This window comes from Arachis hypogaea, chromosome 18 (assembly GCF_003086295.3).
Source record: "Arachis hypogaea cultivar Tifrunner chromosome 18, arahy.Tifrunner.gnm2.J5K5, whole genome shotgun sequence".
In the NCBI taxonomy this organism is placed as follows: Eukaryota; Viridiplantae; Streptophyta; class Magnoliopsida; order Fabales; family Fabaceae; genus Arachis; species Arachis hypogaea.
Genome location: NC_092053.1, coordinates 64,066,547 through 64,084,570, shown reverse-complemented (window position 1 = coordinate 64,084,570; position 18,024 = coordinate 64,066,547). Strand labels below are relative to the sequence as shown.

The window sequence follows — 18,024 nt, the reverse complement described above, 5'->3', positions numbered from 1 at the left end:
TTAAATGATTTAATTGTATAATTATAAAGATAGAGATATAAAAATTTGAAGAAAAATAAAGAAAATTAATAGAGCTCAATTCTAATTGATAGTATAATTTATATATGCAAGCAACTATTTTATGTAGTAAACTTAAAAATTAATTATTTTTAAATATATATCTGTAAAAATCTCTTTTATGTTATCAGGATATGGATATTAAATTCAAATTAATAATATCTTTTAATCAATGAAAGATATATGATATATAATTGGAATTAAAGCAAATAATTTATAATGACTAATATATCATAAAAAAAATCTCATAGTACAAGGCTTCCATTGAAAACAGCGAAAGAAAAAAGAAAAAAGAAAAAAGAAAAAAGAAAACATAGCCAAGTGAATAAAGATCCTTATTGTTCTATAAACTACAAAGAATTATACAAAAGGAAGAAGGAAGCAGGTGAAAAACAATGATAGCATGCACAAATCTATGGAGTGACTCAATCAGAAGCAGATATCCAGGGCACAACAGCAACATAGGGCAGCACAACTGTAACAAAAAAAAAATAATAATAATAAAAGGTCAAGAATCAGTAATTATAAATTGATTACGTATATATCTTAATAATTTTTGTATTAATTCAGGTTGATATATATTAAATTTTTATCATAAACAAACAAGTTTTTTTTAGTCAATAATTAGCCAATGAAGTAGTAATATGCAAAGATTAAAAAAATTAAAGAAAAAATATTAATTAGAAAATTCATTCCAAATAATTTGATTTCCTTATATATAAATAAATAAATAGGTGAAGTGATTTTGTTGAACTTACCAACCCTTCCAGAAGCCATCACCCTTGGTTGTGGTGTGTTGTGGAACACTCTGTTGGGGGTACCCTGCAGCTGGAGGACCATCCTTTGAAGGGTAACCCATTGGTGGTGGAGCACTAACATATGATGCTGCTGGTGGAGGAGGGTACGCACTCATTGTTGGCGGATATGATACTGCTGCACCAAATTCAATTATGTAACTATGTTATTTAATTCTTGGCGGATATGATACTGATAAATAAATCAATCAAACTAGCATAAAATAGATGTACGAATTGAGCCAGTCTGGTTTTTAATCAGAAAATTAGTTCAAATTATTTTATTATATTCAATACAATCTTAATTAAACTTTTAAATACTGTCTGATTTCCAGAATTTGGTTTACACTACGAAAATAGAAATTAAAGACGAGAGTTTTTGAGGCAGTTTTTTGTTGACAAGAAGAAAAACTAACCAGGTGCTTCGTGCTGATTGTTGAAGTGACTCATGGTGGTGATGATGATGAATTGATCGAAGTTGATGCTGTCTTTCAAATGCAAACAAACAATAAAGGCGAAGTGATTGTAATTTGTAAATGACAATGTAATAAGTGGAATCAAATCATATGCATATTTATAGATTGGGGAGCAAAGCGTGGCTAAGATTCCTTAATGGGATGGAAGTATAGATTTGAAGTTTCTGAGAAGTCGTGTGGGCAAACGCGTTGCAGGTGAGAAACAGATTGCGACGGTGTTTCAATTTGAATTTTCTACGCTAAGTGGCTGTGCTCCTAACATGCCATATTGCCTCTAACACGTCATCAATTATCATAATACGTGACTAGTGTAAAACCCGGGCCGGAATTCAAATATTGATTCATTATAAAAATTTAGTAGTACATATCTATTAATATTAATAATTATTTTTAATTTTAAAAAGTTTTTGTGAATAAAAATTTATTATCCGATGTATATGATTATTTTAGCCTATATTTATAGAGGTCGAATAATCTTATTTTTTTAGCCCATATTAATATCTATTTACAAAAAAATGTATATGCTAAAATCTATTTCATTGATTATTTTTAGCTCATATTAATAATTATTTTTAATTTTAAAAAGTTTTTGTGAATAAAAATTTATTATCCGAGGTATTTGATTGTTTCACCCTATATTTATAGAGGTCGAATAATCTTATATTTTTAGCCCATATTAATATCTATTTACAAAAAAATGTGTATGCTAAAATCTATTTTATTGATTATTTTTAAATAAATTAGACACTGTTATTGTAAAAACTAAATTAAAAAATTAATATAAAAAAATATATAAATTATATCATATTAATAAATTACACTTTAATATAATTTTAACTAACATTATTTAAATGTATTCATTCTCTTAACGTTTAGTGCAAAAAATATCCCAACATAAATTATATGACATCAATCTAATTTTTAATCGTAATCAATTTTGTAAAGTCATATTTATACTAACATCCTTTGTCTATAAGTACTTTTACATATGATGAATTAGAGTATAAAATTATTTTAGAACATGATACATTAAATAAATACAAATACCAACAGGGAAAGAAAAAAATTATTTCTAAAGAACTAAATTCCAATTTAATTTATACTTAAAAATTAAAATAAAAAACACTTACTCTCCAAAAAAAATTACTATCATAAAACTTTTTTTTTGACAACCTACAGTAACATAATAGAACTCTACTATTAAATAGGACAATTTACCTATTTAAATAAACAGAACCAATATTACCAGATTACACATTATGCAAATTGGATACCGAAATGTATTTTTTTTCTAAACTATGTAAACCGCGACAGGGGTATCGTGGTCTACAATATGAACGTAATCCATTACAGGGGTGTCGCGGATTACGTTGGCGTTGAATAATCACATATACCGCTACAGGGGTGTCGCGGTTTTTGTGTGATTGTGATACAGGCATAAACTGCTACAGGGGTGTAGCGGTTTATGCTTTGTAAACTTTGCCTATAAATACCAAGCAAGATAGGGAGTGAGTTATTTGAAGAGAGTCATTTTCACACTTTCACAAATGGATAGAGAGAAAAGCTTGATGGTTCTAGTCTACTGTTCTGGTAAAATTAAAAAAAGTAACAGGCATGGTGTTAAGTTCACGGATAAAGAACCGCTGAGCATTTTTATTCATTCGACTGATACTTTGTCGGATCTGAAGAGGAACATATTGCAGAAGGCAGGGTTAGCTGGGGCCAAGTCGGTGAAGAATGTGTTCTACAAGATTCCGATGGCGGTCGTGTCGAGTGGTGTGTAGTATGAAACATTTGTTATATGGTCAGATGAAGACATGGGGGTGTTGTTTCATTGTCGGCAGAGTTTTCCAGAGGTGAGAATACACGAGTTGTTTGCCAAGTTGGAAGACCGAGTGGACAGTTCTGGGGCTTCAGCGCCAAATCCTCAGTCGATAACGGTGGGGGTGCTTCTACTTCGATGCCTGTCGTTGCACCCAGGTGTCTCCTACCTGCGCCTCCACCTGTTCTAGCACCGGCAGAGAGGTCACCCGGTTTGATTACTGGTCTTGTTGGGAGTGGTGAGCCAGATCACTATGAGGACGCAATGCGGGACTATGATTCGGACGATGAGCCCGATCACATATCAGAGGATAGTGAGGACGAGACTCCAGTGCCCCCACCTGCACCTCAGGGGCCATCCAATTCTGGGTCCCACCAACAACCGCCGCATTTCTTGATGCTCAATCTGGAAGTAGTGAGCCAACAACCAGATGATCGATACACCTTCCGCTACCAAGGATTACAGGAGGGCAATGCTTCTGCCGAATTTGTGATTGGTCAATCTTTTCAAACTAAGGAGGAAGCTGCGATGAGTGTTAAAGATTATAGCATTCGTCGTGGAGTTTAGTATCGGATTATGGAATCTGATCATCTGAAGTATGTTGAGAGATGCAAGGAGTTTGGAAATGGCTGCAACTGGATCATCCGCATGGCACTTCGGCAGCGCAAGGGTAACTGGGAGGTTAGAAGATACAACGGAGCCCACACATGCCTAGCGACATCGATATCGAGCGACCACCGACGCTCGATTACCACGTAATTTGTGCGAGGATCTATCCCTTGGTTAGGGCGGACGCAGTGGTTATCATAAAGGTGTTGCAAGAAGCTACTGAGCTAACCTATGGATTCAGGCCTAGCTATAGGAAGGTGTGGAAGGCAAAGCAGAAGGTAGTTATGTAAATTTACGGGGATTGGAAAGAGTCATATGCGGAGTTGCCCCGGTGGATCCTTGGGATGCAAGCAACGATGGACGGCAGCGTAGCTTTGTTGAAGACTTCTCCAGTTCGTGTTGGTGGTGAGGTTGATGAGTCCACGGAGTACTTTCATCGACTTTTCTGGACGTTCCCTCCATGCGTTGAGGCTTTTAAACATTGCAAGCCACTGATCAACATTGACGGAACGCATCTGTATGGGAAGTATGGCGGGACTTTGCTTCTGGCTATTGCGCAAGATGGAAACTCCAATATATTGCCAGTTGCGTTTGCACTTGTTGAGGGGGAGAACGCTGAGTCGTGGGCTGTTTTCTTATCCCACTTGCGTCAACATGTGACCCCACAGGAAAGGATTCTGGTGATTTCTGACAGACACAACGGCATTAAGGCTGCACTGGAGGCACCGGACAGTGGTTGGAAACCGCCTCATGCATATCGAGCGTATTGCATTCGACACGTTGCAGCCAATTTTGCCCTCAATTTCAAGGGTCAAGATGCGAGGCGGATGCTCGTGAATGTGGTGTATGCGAAGACTGAGGCCGAGTTTGACTACTGGTTTGATATTATGAGGACTGAGAATCTGGCCATGTGTGATTGGGCCAACTGGCTGGAGTACGATAAGTGGACCCAACACCAGGATGGAGGCAGACGGTTCGGCCACATGACGACGAATATATCCGAGTATGTTAACTCTGTACTGAAGGGGACACAGAATCTTCCTGTAACTGCACTTGTGAAATCCACATATGGGAGATTATCAGAGCTTTTTGTCGTCCGAGGGCAGACAGCAGAGGCACAGTTGGGATCAGGCCAACGGTTTTGCCAAGTGGTGTGCGAAATCGTGATCATTCCATTCCTTGGTAATGGTGCTAAAAATTCAATACGCACGTTCATGATCTTATATCTGTTTCACAACTTCGTACAACTAACCAGCAAGTGCACTGGGTCATCCAAGTAATAAACCTTACGTGAGTAAGGGTCGATCCCACGGAGATTGTTGGCTTGAAGCAAGCTATGGTCACCTTGTAAATCTCAGTCAAGCGGATTCAAATAGTTTTATAAAGTGATAAATAAAAGACAAATAGAATATAACTAGGATAGAGATACTTATGTAATTCATTGATGAGAATTTCAGATAAGCGTATAGAGATGCTTTCGTTCCTCTGATCTGTGCTTTCCTGCTGTCTTCATCCAATCAATCCTAGTCCTTTCCATGGCAAGCTTTATGTAGGGCATCACCGTTGTCAATGGCTACATCCCATCCTCCTGTGAAAATGGTCCAATGCGCTGTCACTGCATGGCTAATCATCTGTCGGTTCTCGATCATACTGGAATAGGATTTACTATCCTTTTGCGTCTGTCACTACGCCCAACACTCGCGAGTTTGAAGCTCGTCACAGCCATCCCTTCCCAGATCCTACTCGGAATACCACAGACAAGGTTTAGACTTTCCGGATCTCAGGAATGGGCATCCATGGGTTCTAACTTATACCACGAAGACCCTAATAACTCGGACTCGGTCCCCTGTATTAGATATCCAAGAGATATCCATTCAATCTAAGGTAGAACGGAAGTGGTTGTCAGGCACGCGTTCATAAGTTGAGAATGATGATGACTGTCACGATCATCACATCCATCATATTGAAGTATGAATGAATATCTTAGAAGCGGAATAAGTTGAATTGAATAGAAAAACAGTAGTACTTTGCATTAATCTTTGAGGAACAGCAGAGCTCCACACCTTAATCTATGGTGTGTAGAAACTCTACTGTTGAAAAATACATAAGTGAAAGGTTCAGGCATGGCCGAATGGCTAGCCCCCATAATCTAAGAACTAAACGTCCAAAAGATCTAAAATTCTAAATACAATAGTAAAAAGTCCTATTTATACTAAACTAGTTACTAGGGTTTACAGAAATAAGTAAATGATGCAAAAATCCACTTTCGGGACCCACTTGGTGTGTGCTTGGGCTGAGCATTGAGCTTTACACGTGTAGAGGCTTCTTTTGGAGTTGAACGCCAGTTTGTAGCCTGTTTCTGGCATTGAACTCCACTTTGCAACCTGTTTCTGGCGTTTGACTCCACAATGCAGCATGGAAATGGCGTTGAATGCCAGTTCACGTCGTCAATCCTTATTCAAAATATGGACTATTATATATTGCTGGAAAGCCCTGGATGTCTACTTTCCAACGAAATTGGGAGCGCGCCATTTGGAGTTCTGTAGCTCCAGAAAATCCACTTTGAGTGCAGGGAGGTCAGAATCCAACAGCATCTGCAGTCCTTCTTCAACCTCTGAATCTGATTTTTGTTCAAGTCCCTCAATTTCAGCCAGAAATTACCTGAAATCACAGAAAAATACACAAACTCAGTAAAGTCCAGAAATGTGAATTTTTATTAAAAACTAATAAAAATATACTAAAAACTAACCAAATCATACTGAAAACTATGTAAAAATAATGCCAAAAAGCGTATAAATTATCCGCTCATCACCAGGCCCTGGTGAAGGTGATAGAGCGCAACCTGAAAGATGCAAGGTGCTTGACGGTTACTCTGTTCGATAGACATCAGTCTGAGCATACCGTGGCTGAGACGACTCCTACCGAGAATTTCTCGCTCGGGACGTATCGAGTTTCCCTTAGAGATCACACTTGTGACTGTGGGTACTTTCAAGCTCTCCATTACCCTTGCTGCCATGCGATTGCATGCTGTGCTCAGTCCCGGTTAGACTGGGCTATGTACGTCCATGAGGTTTATACCATGAGTAATGTGTTCAACGTATACCGGATGGGATTTTTGCCACCTATTCCAGAGGGTCTCTGGCCACCATACGCCGGTCCTACTATCATCCTTGATCCTAACATGAGACGTGCCAGAGAAGGGCGACCAAGGTCAACAAGAATTCATAACACCATGGATGAGGCCGATACTGGTCGGCCGAAGCGATGCGGGCTATGCAGACAGATAGAACACACACGCAGGACTTGCCCTCAACGAGGATCCGCCCCCAGTGCCGAGGCATAGTTGTCTTTAGGTCGTTAGGATTAAGTTGCATTTTTCTCTCCTTGTTTGTGTTCTTCTTTTGTTTTAGTTGTGTTTACTGTTAAGTGAAGTTGTATTTGTTTATCGATTCTCTATGTACTAATGATTCTCTCTGGTTCAGATTTTCTTGATAATTCTATGAGTACACATGCTAATTTCAATAAAATCAAATCAGCAACCTATGTTGCGCTATACAGAAGTTAAACTTTCATCCAAAAATTTATTCTCCATGAAAAATGACCTAAGTACGCACTAAAGCATAAACGGCTACACCCCTGTAGCGGTTTATGCACGTATCACAAACACACATAAACTGCGACACCCCTGTAGCGGTTTATGTGATTATTCAATGCCAACGTAATCCGCAACACCCCTATAGCGGATTACATTCATATTGTAAACCGCGATACCCCTTTCGTGGTTTACATAGTTTAGGAAAAAAATGCATTTTGGTATCCAGTTTGCATAATGTGTATTCTGGTAATATTGGTTACCTGTTTATTTAAATGGGTAAATTGTCCTATTAAATACCATGAGATTTGTCTTAAACAATCTTCAAAAGAATAAAAACCTAAAAAATGTCATAGACAATGAAAGAGAATTGCTCAAATTTTATTGGGCTAACAACATTATACATAAAGTAAAATTGGTATGTTGTTTTGGGAGTAAACCAAATAATACAATACCTTATCTTTTTTCTTTTTAGCAATAATGTCATAATTTGTTTAATTAAATCTCGGATATGTCATTGTTACCAAACTATTCACATACATGATTAAATTATTAGTGTTATAGAAAAGAAAAATCTTTGATCTGCCAAGAGGGTTCTTATTGTATACTTTTACTTATGAATAGGAAAAAAATATTAATATTTAGACTAATTTGTGAGCATAATTAAGTGTATGTTTGCGTTTTTCTCTTTTCTATAATGATTTATCCATAATAATTTTATTTTAATTTGTACCAGAGTTGCTTATAATTTAAGATAAAAATAACCACATTTGTTACCACCCCAAAATTGTTACAATTAATGGAATGAAAAAGAAAGAAATAGAACGAATGGTACCTCGGAATGATAAAGTAATACTCCAATTAACTTCAGCATATTACCACCCAAACAATCACTGAATAATATTAACACTACAACTAACTGACCTTAAGTGTCAACCACCTCTATTTTATTTGAATATTTTGACAAATAGAAGCATGCTTTCGAAATAAAAAGGGACGACGACAATGAAATATACAAAGATTCCAATAATTGGATTACAATAAAAACATAGACCTGCCAAGCCGATAATGAAACAGTTTCAACTATAGGCTAAAAATTATGATTCTCTCTAGCTTTGTAAATTAGAAAGATAATGGTTCCATTAAAGTATAACTAATTCATTTTTAAAGTAAATGAATGCACTAACCCTGGTCCATCATTCAATGGAGAATAAATCAACCCTAAGTTTCTCCATATTTGTCTTAATATTCATTCTCTCAACCTCCCCTTGCAGCTCTGCCTCCCTAGAGACACTGACTGTGTGCCATTCATCTTAGCTCAATTTGTCACCTACAATCACCCCGTTGAATTTGCCCATTCTGCATTTGCCTATGTTAATATACAAAACTCTAAAGCTCGCGCCTTAATTTGAGTTTTCAAAATCAAACTTCAAAATCATCAAAACTACTTAATTCACATATACAGTATAAAGCTTATTATAGAAGAATTTAAAATCCTTAAAATACTAAATAGATATCCTTTTATTCCGCAAAGCATGTTAAAGAATTCAAACATACACACATGTTCTCAAATTCTAATTTTTAATTAAGTAATATTTAAAGATCCACTCTCCAGAACAACTATTTATTTTGAAGTAAGTTTGGGACATGACCATATTCAAGTGCTACTATTTTTCTAAGCAAATAACATGTGCAAGAAACACTACATGAAAAAAGGCCTATGGCCACGCTTTTTTTTGCCACACTTTAAAAGCGTGGCCAAAAGTAGTCAATGGCCACGCTTTTATGAGGGTGGCGATTGAATAGAGATTTGGCCACGTTTTTTCTTGCCACGCTTCAAAAACGTGGCGAAAAGGGTCAACGGCCACGCTTTTGGAAGGGTAGCAGTTGATTGGAGATATAGCCACGCTTTTTTTGCCACGCTTTAAAAGTGTGGCCAAAAGTGGTCAATGACCACGCTTTGTGATGGTGGCGATTGAATAGAGATTTGGCTACATTTTTTTCTTGCCACGCTTTAAAAACATGGCGAAAAGGGTTAATGGCCACGCTTTTGGAAGGGTAGGAATTGATTGGAGATACGACCATGTTTCTTTTTGGCCACGCTTCAAAAGCGTGGCCATAGAAGGAAACAAGGACTCTTTTGGCACGCTTTAAAGCGTGGCCAAAAGGTTTTTGAAAACTAAAACCCTTAATTGTAACCCTAAAGCAAGCCTCGATCGGGAAGAGCTCAGATCCCCTTTCAAACCCTTAATTAAAACCCTCTGAAAAATAAAGCACTCTCTCACTCTCAGCTCTTACCAAGTTACCATCGTCACTCAACTCTCAACTCCATGGGAACCCTGGAAGAGCTCAGATCCCTGCCGTCACTAGCGTCGTCCTCGTCACTAGCGTCATCCTCGTCACTAGCGTCGTCCTCCGCCATTAGCCTCTCCTCCGCCTCGTCTCCTCCTCGTCACTAGCATCGTCCTCATTTACCTTGTCACTAGCGTTGTCCTCCTCGCCGATCTCCTCTGCATCGTTGCCAGTGTCATCTTCTCTGCTATCCTTCGTTGTGGTTTCACCTTACTTTTGTCATCGCCTTCTTGCTCTGGCCACCATGCCCTAACCCTCACCATTGCGCTGGCCACCGTCTTCTTTGTCATCCCCTCCACCGTGCCTCCGCCTCGCATCTGCTACATCCCTCGTTCGTGTTTGCCTCGCCATTTCTGCTTTGCTCAATTTACCCTGCTGGTGTGTTTGTCTCTGCCATTCCCTGCCTCGCCATTTTTGCTTCGCTCGATTTTCTACTAGGAGAAATCGATAGATTGCCCCCATGGTTTCTTTGAGGTTTGTACATGTTACTTTACTTTATTCAATTTCTCGTTTACAATTTCTCACGAATCAGGATGGATTACTATTTATGTCAAATTTGATGCTTTGGATTAGGTTTTGAGTATTTAACTCAGCTCAGTAGTTAATTGGATTCGTTATATGTTTTCTTATCATTGTGAGTGCTATTTTTGCTCAAGGAATGAGCTTTCTTCTGTTCCTAAAGAAGCAGATGAAGAAAGGTAAGAAGGGTGCTGGCGATGGAGAAGCTCACAAGTATGTTGCCAAGTATAGGGAAGAGTCTGAGCGCTGTGTCGCCGAGGTTGCAAAGTCTGTGAATGAGGCTTTGAAGTCTCTCAATGGTAAGAGAAAGAGTTATGAAGCTGCACTGGAGAAAGCTGCTTCCAAGAAGTGGAAGATATGGTAAGTAAAGTCATACTTTCTTCTTTGGATCTTTTTTGTCTACTTGTTTACGTGTAGAATGATTCCGTGATAACTATGCTTGGATGTTTGAATTTGGATTTGGTTTTGATTTTGTATTTTGGTGATTTTATAATCTTTTACTACTTTTATACCACTTTCTATATGTTCTAATTTCCATGATACTATTTTCTAATCAGTAGATATAAAATGGACTTCAAGGGTTAATTTGATAAATAATGATAACATTTTATATGTACCAGAGAATTGTGGAACTTGAGAAACACTTGATTTGTTCTGAATTTAACTAAAATATGTTCTGATTGTTGTTGCTTTATTCTCCTTGTTTGTTTTTTATTTATTCTGATTTTAATTGAAACATGTTCTGATTATTGCTGATTTGTTATCCTTATTTGGCTCTAATTTTAATTGTGCAAATTTTGATCTATTTTAGAGATTTATTTGTTCTTTATCAAATTATGGATTTGGACAGTTTTGATTTGGTGTAACATGATCAGCTTTACCACTTCCTTTGATGAGGACCGGCAGCAATTTCAATGTCGTGATACTGAAGGGCAAGATTTGTTTTTCCCTCTCTTATCTTTCTCAGTGGAAAGTGATTATGCTAAAGTTATCGTCGGTCTAGATTTTCTTCTTAAAGAAAGGGAATTATGCCGTTGTAAGCATAGCTCCAAACCAATAAACAACTCTCATATCAAATTAAGAGTATGGTTTTGTCACAAAGAACAAACCCCAATGAATTTATAACCGAAGTATTTAGACTCCGGATCGTCTCACGAGGATAACAATGAAGTGGTCAATTATTAGCTATGAGAATGCAAGGGGTAAAAGGGGGTTTGGTTGATAAAAGGAGCAATAAAATAAATGGCAAGAAAAGTAAATCAAATAAGCAATTAGAGAAGCAAGATAAGGGATTCTTGGCTAAGACTTAGGCAGTTGAGATCACCATCCTAGTCACAATTCAAACATTGATAATTATGCGGCACCAAGCTCATTAGGTCTACTCACTAAAGCCTTAAGTACGTAATGTCGACTCCTAGGCTTGGAGTATGTCAAATGGCTTGATCAACATCAATCCATAAGTGCCAACCTAGCTACTAATTGACTTAGTAGTAGGCCAGAGTCAATGGTTGTCAAATTGATCCTCAAGGGTTCTAGAATGACCAATTCAATGAAGCCCAAAGACTCAAGATCACTCAATCCCCTTAGTGTAACAGCCCAGACCATCCGCTAGCATGATATTGTCCGCTTTGGCACACAAGGCCTCACGGTTTTGTCTTTAACGATAGGGATGATAGCCTAAGCCCCCCACACTCACTCGTCAAAACGCGTCATACTAGGGAGAGGTATCCACACCCTTATAAGGCATGCTTCGTTCCCCTCTCCAACTGATGTGGGCCTTACAATCCACCCCCCTAAGGGAGTCCAGCGCCCTCGCTGGCACATCGATCCGGGTTCTGGCTCTGATACTATCTGTAATAGCCCAGACCACCCGCTAGCATGATATTGTCCGCTTTGGCACACAAGGCCTCACGGTTTTGTCTTTAACGATAGGGATGATAGCCTAAGCCCCCCACACTCACTCGTCAAAACGCGTCATGCTAGGGAGAGGTATCCACACCCTTATAAGGCATGCTTCGTTCCCCTCTCCAACCGATGTGGGCCTTACACATAGCCTAGGCCAAAGGTCAAGAAAACTACTCAAAAACTATAGGAAATATTATATCAAATACCTAATGTGCAATAAAAGCAAACATCACAAAATGCTAAAATTAAGGAGAACCATGACTATTATAAGCAAGAACTCAACAATAGCAAGCAAGATCAACATGAAAGAAGCATTGATAAACCACTATTTTATGGTTTATATTGTGTTTAATTATGTGGTTTTATCATGAACCTTACCCACTTATTCATTAAATTAGCATGCATATTAGATTTCTTTTCGGAATTTATTACATGTTTGAAAACTGCTTCCTAGAGACTTTAATTATTTAATTTTAATTCTCCTTTATTCCATTCGATGCCGTGATCTGTGTGTTAAGTGTTTCAGATTTTATAGGGCATGAATGAGTTGGAGATTGGGAAGGAAGCTAGCAAAAATGGAAGAAACACAAGAATTTGAGGAGATAACCAGCGAGAAGTGACGCAGTCGCATGGCTCACGCGACCGCGCGAAGGAGAGCAAATCGCAGCGACGCGGCCGTATGGCTCACGCGGCTGTGCAGATTGGAAAGCCCAAGCGACGCGGTAGCGTGGACGAGGCGAATGCGTGGCGAGGAAAAGCGCAAGTGACGCGTCCGCATGGATGACATGTTCGCGTGACATGTGCGATCTGCATAATCTGCAGAATTTGCTGGGGGCGATTTTGGACCCTATTTCGACCCAGTTCTCGGTCCGGAACAGCAGACTAGAGTCAGAGAATATGCAGAAACAAACAACACATTCATTCGGAGACAGTTTGAGATCTAGTTTTACTCTCTTAGGTTTTTCTCTCTAGGTTTTAGAATTTTTAATTTTCAATTGATCTTAGCATTGGAACATTGAGAAGAGTTATTTCATCATCAAGACTTTGTCATTCTAGTTCATTTTCTTAACTTGGTTTCATTCTTCCATGTTCTTTGTTTTGTTCAATTTTGTTATTTGAATACTTTTATGATTAATTAATGCAAGGATTATTTCTTTTTAATTCAATTTCAATTCCAATAATCATGTCTTCTTTTAATTCCCTTTCATGTGCTATGAATTTATTATTTACAATGCGTGAGTAGTTTCTTTACTTGATGGGGAGTTGATTAAAAGGAACTCTTGAGTTGGAAGGATTGAAGGAAAAATTTGTAATTGGGTTAAATGTTGGATTGCTATCCTATCACCAACGCCAATCCCTTTGAACTAAGTGGGTTGCAACTTGTGAACAGATCTGGCATTCCAACTTGTTTGACTTTCCCTTACCTAGTAAAGGATAACCAAACAGAACAACCATTAATTATAAATTAATCTTACAATCACTCCATCAATAGTAGAAATTCCAACCAATCAACTCCCAGTCAAGGCTTTTACTCATATTAATTAAATTTTCTCAATTTAAATTCCAATTTACTTAACTCAACTTCTTTGAACATCTGATTAATAAGATAGAACACTTTTCTGCAACTCGTTGGGAGACGACCTGAGACTTAAAACTCCCAGTAATTTTTAATTCAAACTCTCTGTGACATACTTCTAAATTGATAGGCAGATTTTCGGTGAGTTAAGAACTATACTTGCAACGTAACCATTTTAATAATTTTTAATTTACCAGCTTCTGTGTCTCATCAATTTTTGGCGCTGTTGCCGGAGAGTTGCAATAGAGTGCTAATTTTATTGATTAGAATTTATTTATTTGTATTTTATTTTATTTTGCTACTATGAGCTGCATGTTTCTTCCGTCAAATGACGTGTTCACTTCCTGATCCATGCTTGCTAATATTCGATCCTGAAATTGAAAGGACAATTTCACGAATAAGGCGAGAACAGCGTTGGTTAGCCCGCTCTGAGGGCGGATCTAAAAGTGAATCTGAGGAAGAAACCAGCCCCCGTTCTACTGATTCGATTATTTTACGTGCAGAAAACATGGCAGCTAGGAGAGTTACCATCTAGGAGGAAGGAGCCCCTGATTTTACAATGCAACCGTTTCAAGCGCATCATCCAGTAGTAGCTACAGATTTTAAAATAAAGACCGTACTGCTAAATTTGATGCCCAAGTTTCATGGCCTACCTGCTCAAGAGCCTATCAAACACTTGAGAGATTTTCAGGCAGCCTGTTCTACTGTCAGGCGTGATGGCAGTGATGAAACTTCAATTCTGCTGAAAGCTTTTCCATTTTCTCTTGAGGAAAAAGCAAGAGAGTGGTACTACACTCAACCTCTAGCAAATGTATCCAACTAGGATACACTCAGAAAGGAGTTTCTGGAGAAATTCTTTCCATCTGAAGTTACTGATAAACTGAGGAAGGATATCTCCATAATTGTTCAGGATGACAATGAGACTCTCTTTGAATACTGGGAGCGCTTCAATAATCTTCTGGAAGCATGCCCCCATCACATGATTGACAAGATCGTGCTACTCAGCTATATTACACAGGGTATGAGGCCCCAAGATAAGACCACACTGAAAAGTGCCAGCAATGGGTCTATGAAAAAGTACAAGACCACTGATGAAGCTTGGCAATTGATCAGTGATTTAGCTGAATCCACTAGGAACCACAGACAGAAGCAAGGCCGTTTAAAAGCTGTTGCAGAAGTATCTTCTAGCAGAGAGACTGCTGCTCTGACTCAAAGCATCTGTGAAATGACCAACTTGCTGAAGCAAATGCAGTTGAATCAACAAGCTCAGCAAGCTCAACCTCCTCCACCACAGCAAAACCAACAACTAGTCCCACAAAGAATTTGCGGAATTTGTGCTGATTATAGCCATTACACTGATGAATGCCCGCAGCTCCAACAAGAAGACAACATGGTGGCATCCACTCACAACTTCTATGACCGCCCCAACCAAGGGTACAATCAAAGTGGAAATAATAACCATGGATGGCAGGACAATTCAAACTAGAATTGGAGGGACAACAATAACAGAGGAGGCAGAGATAATCAGGAAAATCAGAAGTGGAACAATAACAACAACAGGCAGCAAAATCAACCTTACAGAGCACCTCACCTGAGGCAGAACCAAGGACCACGGAATAATCAACAGCAGACCTCTCAATTTACTCATTCTTCGTTATCTTCTAATGAAGATCTACTACAATCTTTTGAGAAAAGACAACAGACCATGGAAAACAACATCATGAATAGTATTAATGCCAGTCTGAATGGTCTCACCTCTACTCTGCAAGCTTTTATGACACAGTTTGGATCAGCACAAAATTCCAGTAACCAACCTTTAAGCACTACTGGAATCCCCTCTCAACCATTACCCAATCCAAAGGGAGGCATTAATGGCATCACCCTGAGGTCCGGAACCACACTGCAGGAGAGGAATCAGGAGGAACCAAGCTCACCAGAATACGCCTCAGCTGAAGAGGTGGTAGAAATCGAAGATGTTGAAGAGGAAGAGGATATACAGAACACAGCTGAAGAAGAAACAGCTCAACCACAGGAAGAAGTACCAAAAGGTGCAGGCACCACAGAAAACACTACTCCTATTCCATTTCCACAACTTGCAAGAAAGCCCAAGAAGCAGCTGGAACCCGATCCTAAAATGGTAGAGATATTCAAAAAGGTTGAGGTAACTGTTCCCCTTTTTGATGTTATTCAGTAGGTACCTAAATATGCAAAGTTTCTAAAAGACTTATGTATCCATAAAGACAAAATTAATGAATTAGAAACTATTCCTTTAGGTAGTTCTATATCTGCTTTAATGGGAGGATTACCTGAAAAATGTAGTGATCCAGGTCCTTGCATAGTTAGTTGTACTATTGGTGGTGTAGTAATTTATGATTGCATGTGTGATTTAGGAGCATGTGTCAGTATAATGCCTTTGTCTATATATGATGTTTTGAGGCTCCCTCCCTTAAAAAGGTCGGCAGCTCGTTTTGTGTTAGCAGATAAAAGCATTATTATAGTGGCTGGAGTTGCAGAAGATGTTTTGGTGAACATTAAAGGGCTCACATTTCCCACTGATTTTTATATCTTGGAGATGCCCCACAATGATTCAAATAAGCCATCATCAATCCTACTTGGAAGACCATTCCTGAAGACATCAAAATTCAAATTGGATGCTTTTTCAGGAACATACTCCTTTGAAATAGATGGCCGCATAGTAATCTTCAATGTGAATGGAGTCATTGACAACCCCCCAGAAGATCGTTCTATCTTCCAGTGTGATGTCATAGACGAAAGTGTGGCTGAAGTTCAAAAGGAAGAGTTTGAAGAGAGGCACACTGGACAAGGTCCAAGTGTGGGGACCCTCTTAACTGACAATGGGGGCACTTCGCCATTTTCACAAGCCCCAGATAATCCAGAGCCCGCCCATGATCAAAAGTTAGAATTGAAACCTCTCCCTCCACATCTCAAATATGCTTATCTTGAGGATGAGCAGAAGCTTCCGGTTATTATTGCAAGGGAACTGACTTCTCAACAAGAAGAGCAGTTACTTGATGTACTGAGGAAGCATAAGAAGGCAATTGGGTGGAGTTTGGCAGACATAGTGGGAATCAACCCTCAAGTATGCGAGCACAGAATATTTTTAGAAGAGGGAGCAAGACCTGTCCGTTAACCACAAAGAAGATTGAATCCCACCATCTTGGAAGTTGTCAAAAAGGAAGTGACCAGACTATTAGAAGCAGGTATCATATATCCCATTTCAGACAGTGAATGGGTAAGCCCAGTACAAGTGGTGCCCAAGAAATCTGGAGTCACTACAGTGAAGAGTGAGAATGGAGAGCTCATAGCAACTAGAGTTCAGAATGCTTGGAGAGTCTGCATTGATTACAGGCGTCTCAACCAAGCTACCCGTAAGGATCACTACCCATTTCCATTCATTGATCAAATGTTGGATCGCCTGTCAGGTAAATCACATTATTTCTTTTTAGATGGTTACACAGGTTATTTCCAGATTCATATAGCTCCTGAGGATCAGGAAAAGACTACTTTTACATGTCCTTTTGGGACTTATGCTTATAAGAGAATGCCCTTTGGCTTGTGCAATGCACCAGCTACCTTCCAAAGGTGCATGATGAGTCTTTTCTCTGATCTTATTGAGGACTGTATGGAAGTTTTTATGGACAATTTTAGCGTTTATGGTGATTCTTTTAACCTTTCCTTAGAGGGATTATCTAGAGTATTAGATATATGTGTTAATACAAACCTTGTATTGAATTTTGAAAAATGCCACTTTATGGTAAAACAAGGGATTGTATTAGGACATGTGGTATCTAATAATGGCATTTCTATAGACCCAGCAAAGGTGAATGTTATTTCTAGTTTACCTTACCCCTCTTCTGTGAGGGAAGTCCGTTCGTTCCTTGGCCATGCAGGTTTCTACAGGAGATTTATTAAGGACTTTAGTAAGGTGGCACTTCCCTTATCCAGATTACTGCAGAAGGATATTGAGTTCGAGTTCAGTGAGGATTGCAAACAAGCGTTTGATAAGCTGAAGACTGCTCTAACTCAAGCCCCAATTGTGAGAGGACCAGACTGGAGCCAGCCGTTTGAAATCAGGTGCGATGCTTCCAACCATGCAGTAGGAGCAGCACTGGCTCAGCGTGAAGGTAAGGATCCTTTTGTTATTGCCTATGCGTCTAAGACTTTAGACACTGCCCAGTCCAATTATACTACTACTGAGAAAGAGCTTCTTGCTATTATTTTTGCTCTGGATAAATTCCGAGCTTATTTACTTGGTACTAGAGTAGTAGTGTATTTGGACCATGCAGCTCTAAAGTATCTAT

At 38.8% G+C, this 18,024-nt stretch overlaps 2 protein-coding genes and 1 non-coding gene across 4 annotated transcripts; 1 reads left to right on the top strand and 2 right to left on the bottom strand.

The window, feature by feature from the left end:
• Positions 1-257: 257 nt before the first annotated feature.
• LOC112772236 (protein CYSTEINE-RICH TRANSMEMBRANE MODULE 1) lies at positions 258-1,757 on the bottom strand. 2 transcript variants are annotated; one of them, XM_025817137.3, is made up of 3 exons: positions 1,268-1,757; positions 816-990; positions 258-532 (listed from the first exon to the last, which is right to left on the bottom strand). In XM_025817137.3, the coding sequence occupies exons 1-3, from the start codon at positions 1,299-1,301 to the stop codon at positions 487-489; spliced, it is 255 nt and encodes an 84-aa protein (XP_025672922.1). In that variant the 5' UTR covers positions 1,302-1,757; the 3' UTR covers positions 258-486. The 2 variants fall into 2 exon arrangements, with proteins under 2 accessions (XP_025672922.1, XP_025672923.1); XM_025817138.3 differs by having other exon boundaries at positions 816-987.
• A 2,357-nt stretch (positions 1,758-4,114) lies between these two features.
• On the top strand, positions 4,115-7,101 carry LOC112770059 (uncharacterized). The gene is made up of 2 exons (XM_025814483.1): positions 4,115-4,909; positions 6,574-7,101. Exons 1-2 carry the CDS (start codon positions 4,115-4,117, stop codon positions 7,099-7,101), a joined length of 1,323 nt encoding a protein of 440 aa, XP_025670268.1.
• A 7,478-nt stretch (positions 7,102-14,579) lies between these two features.
• LOC112773881 (small nucleolar RNA R71) lies at positions 14,580-14,687 on the bottom strand. Its single transcript, XR_003188405.1, has one exon. It is a non-coding gene; the product is annotated as a small nucleolar RNA R71 (small nucleolar RNA).
• Positions 14,688-18,024: the final 3,337 nt, after the last annotated feature.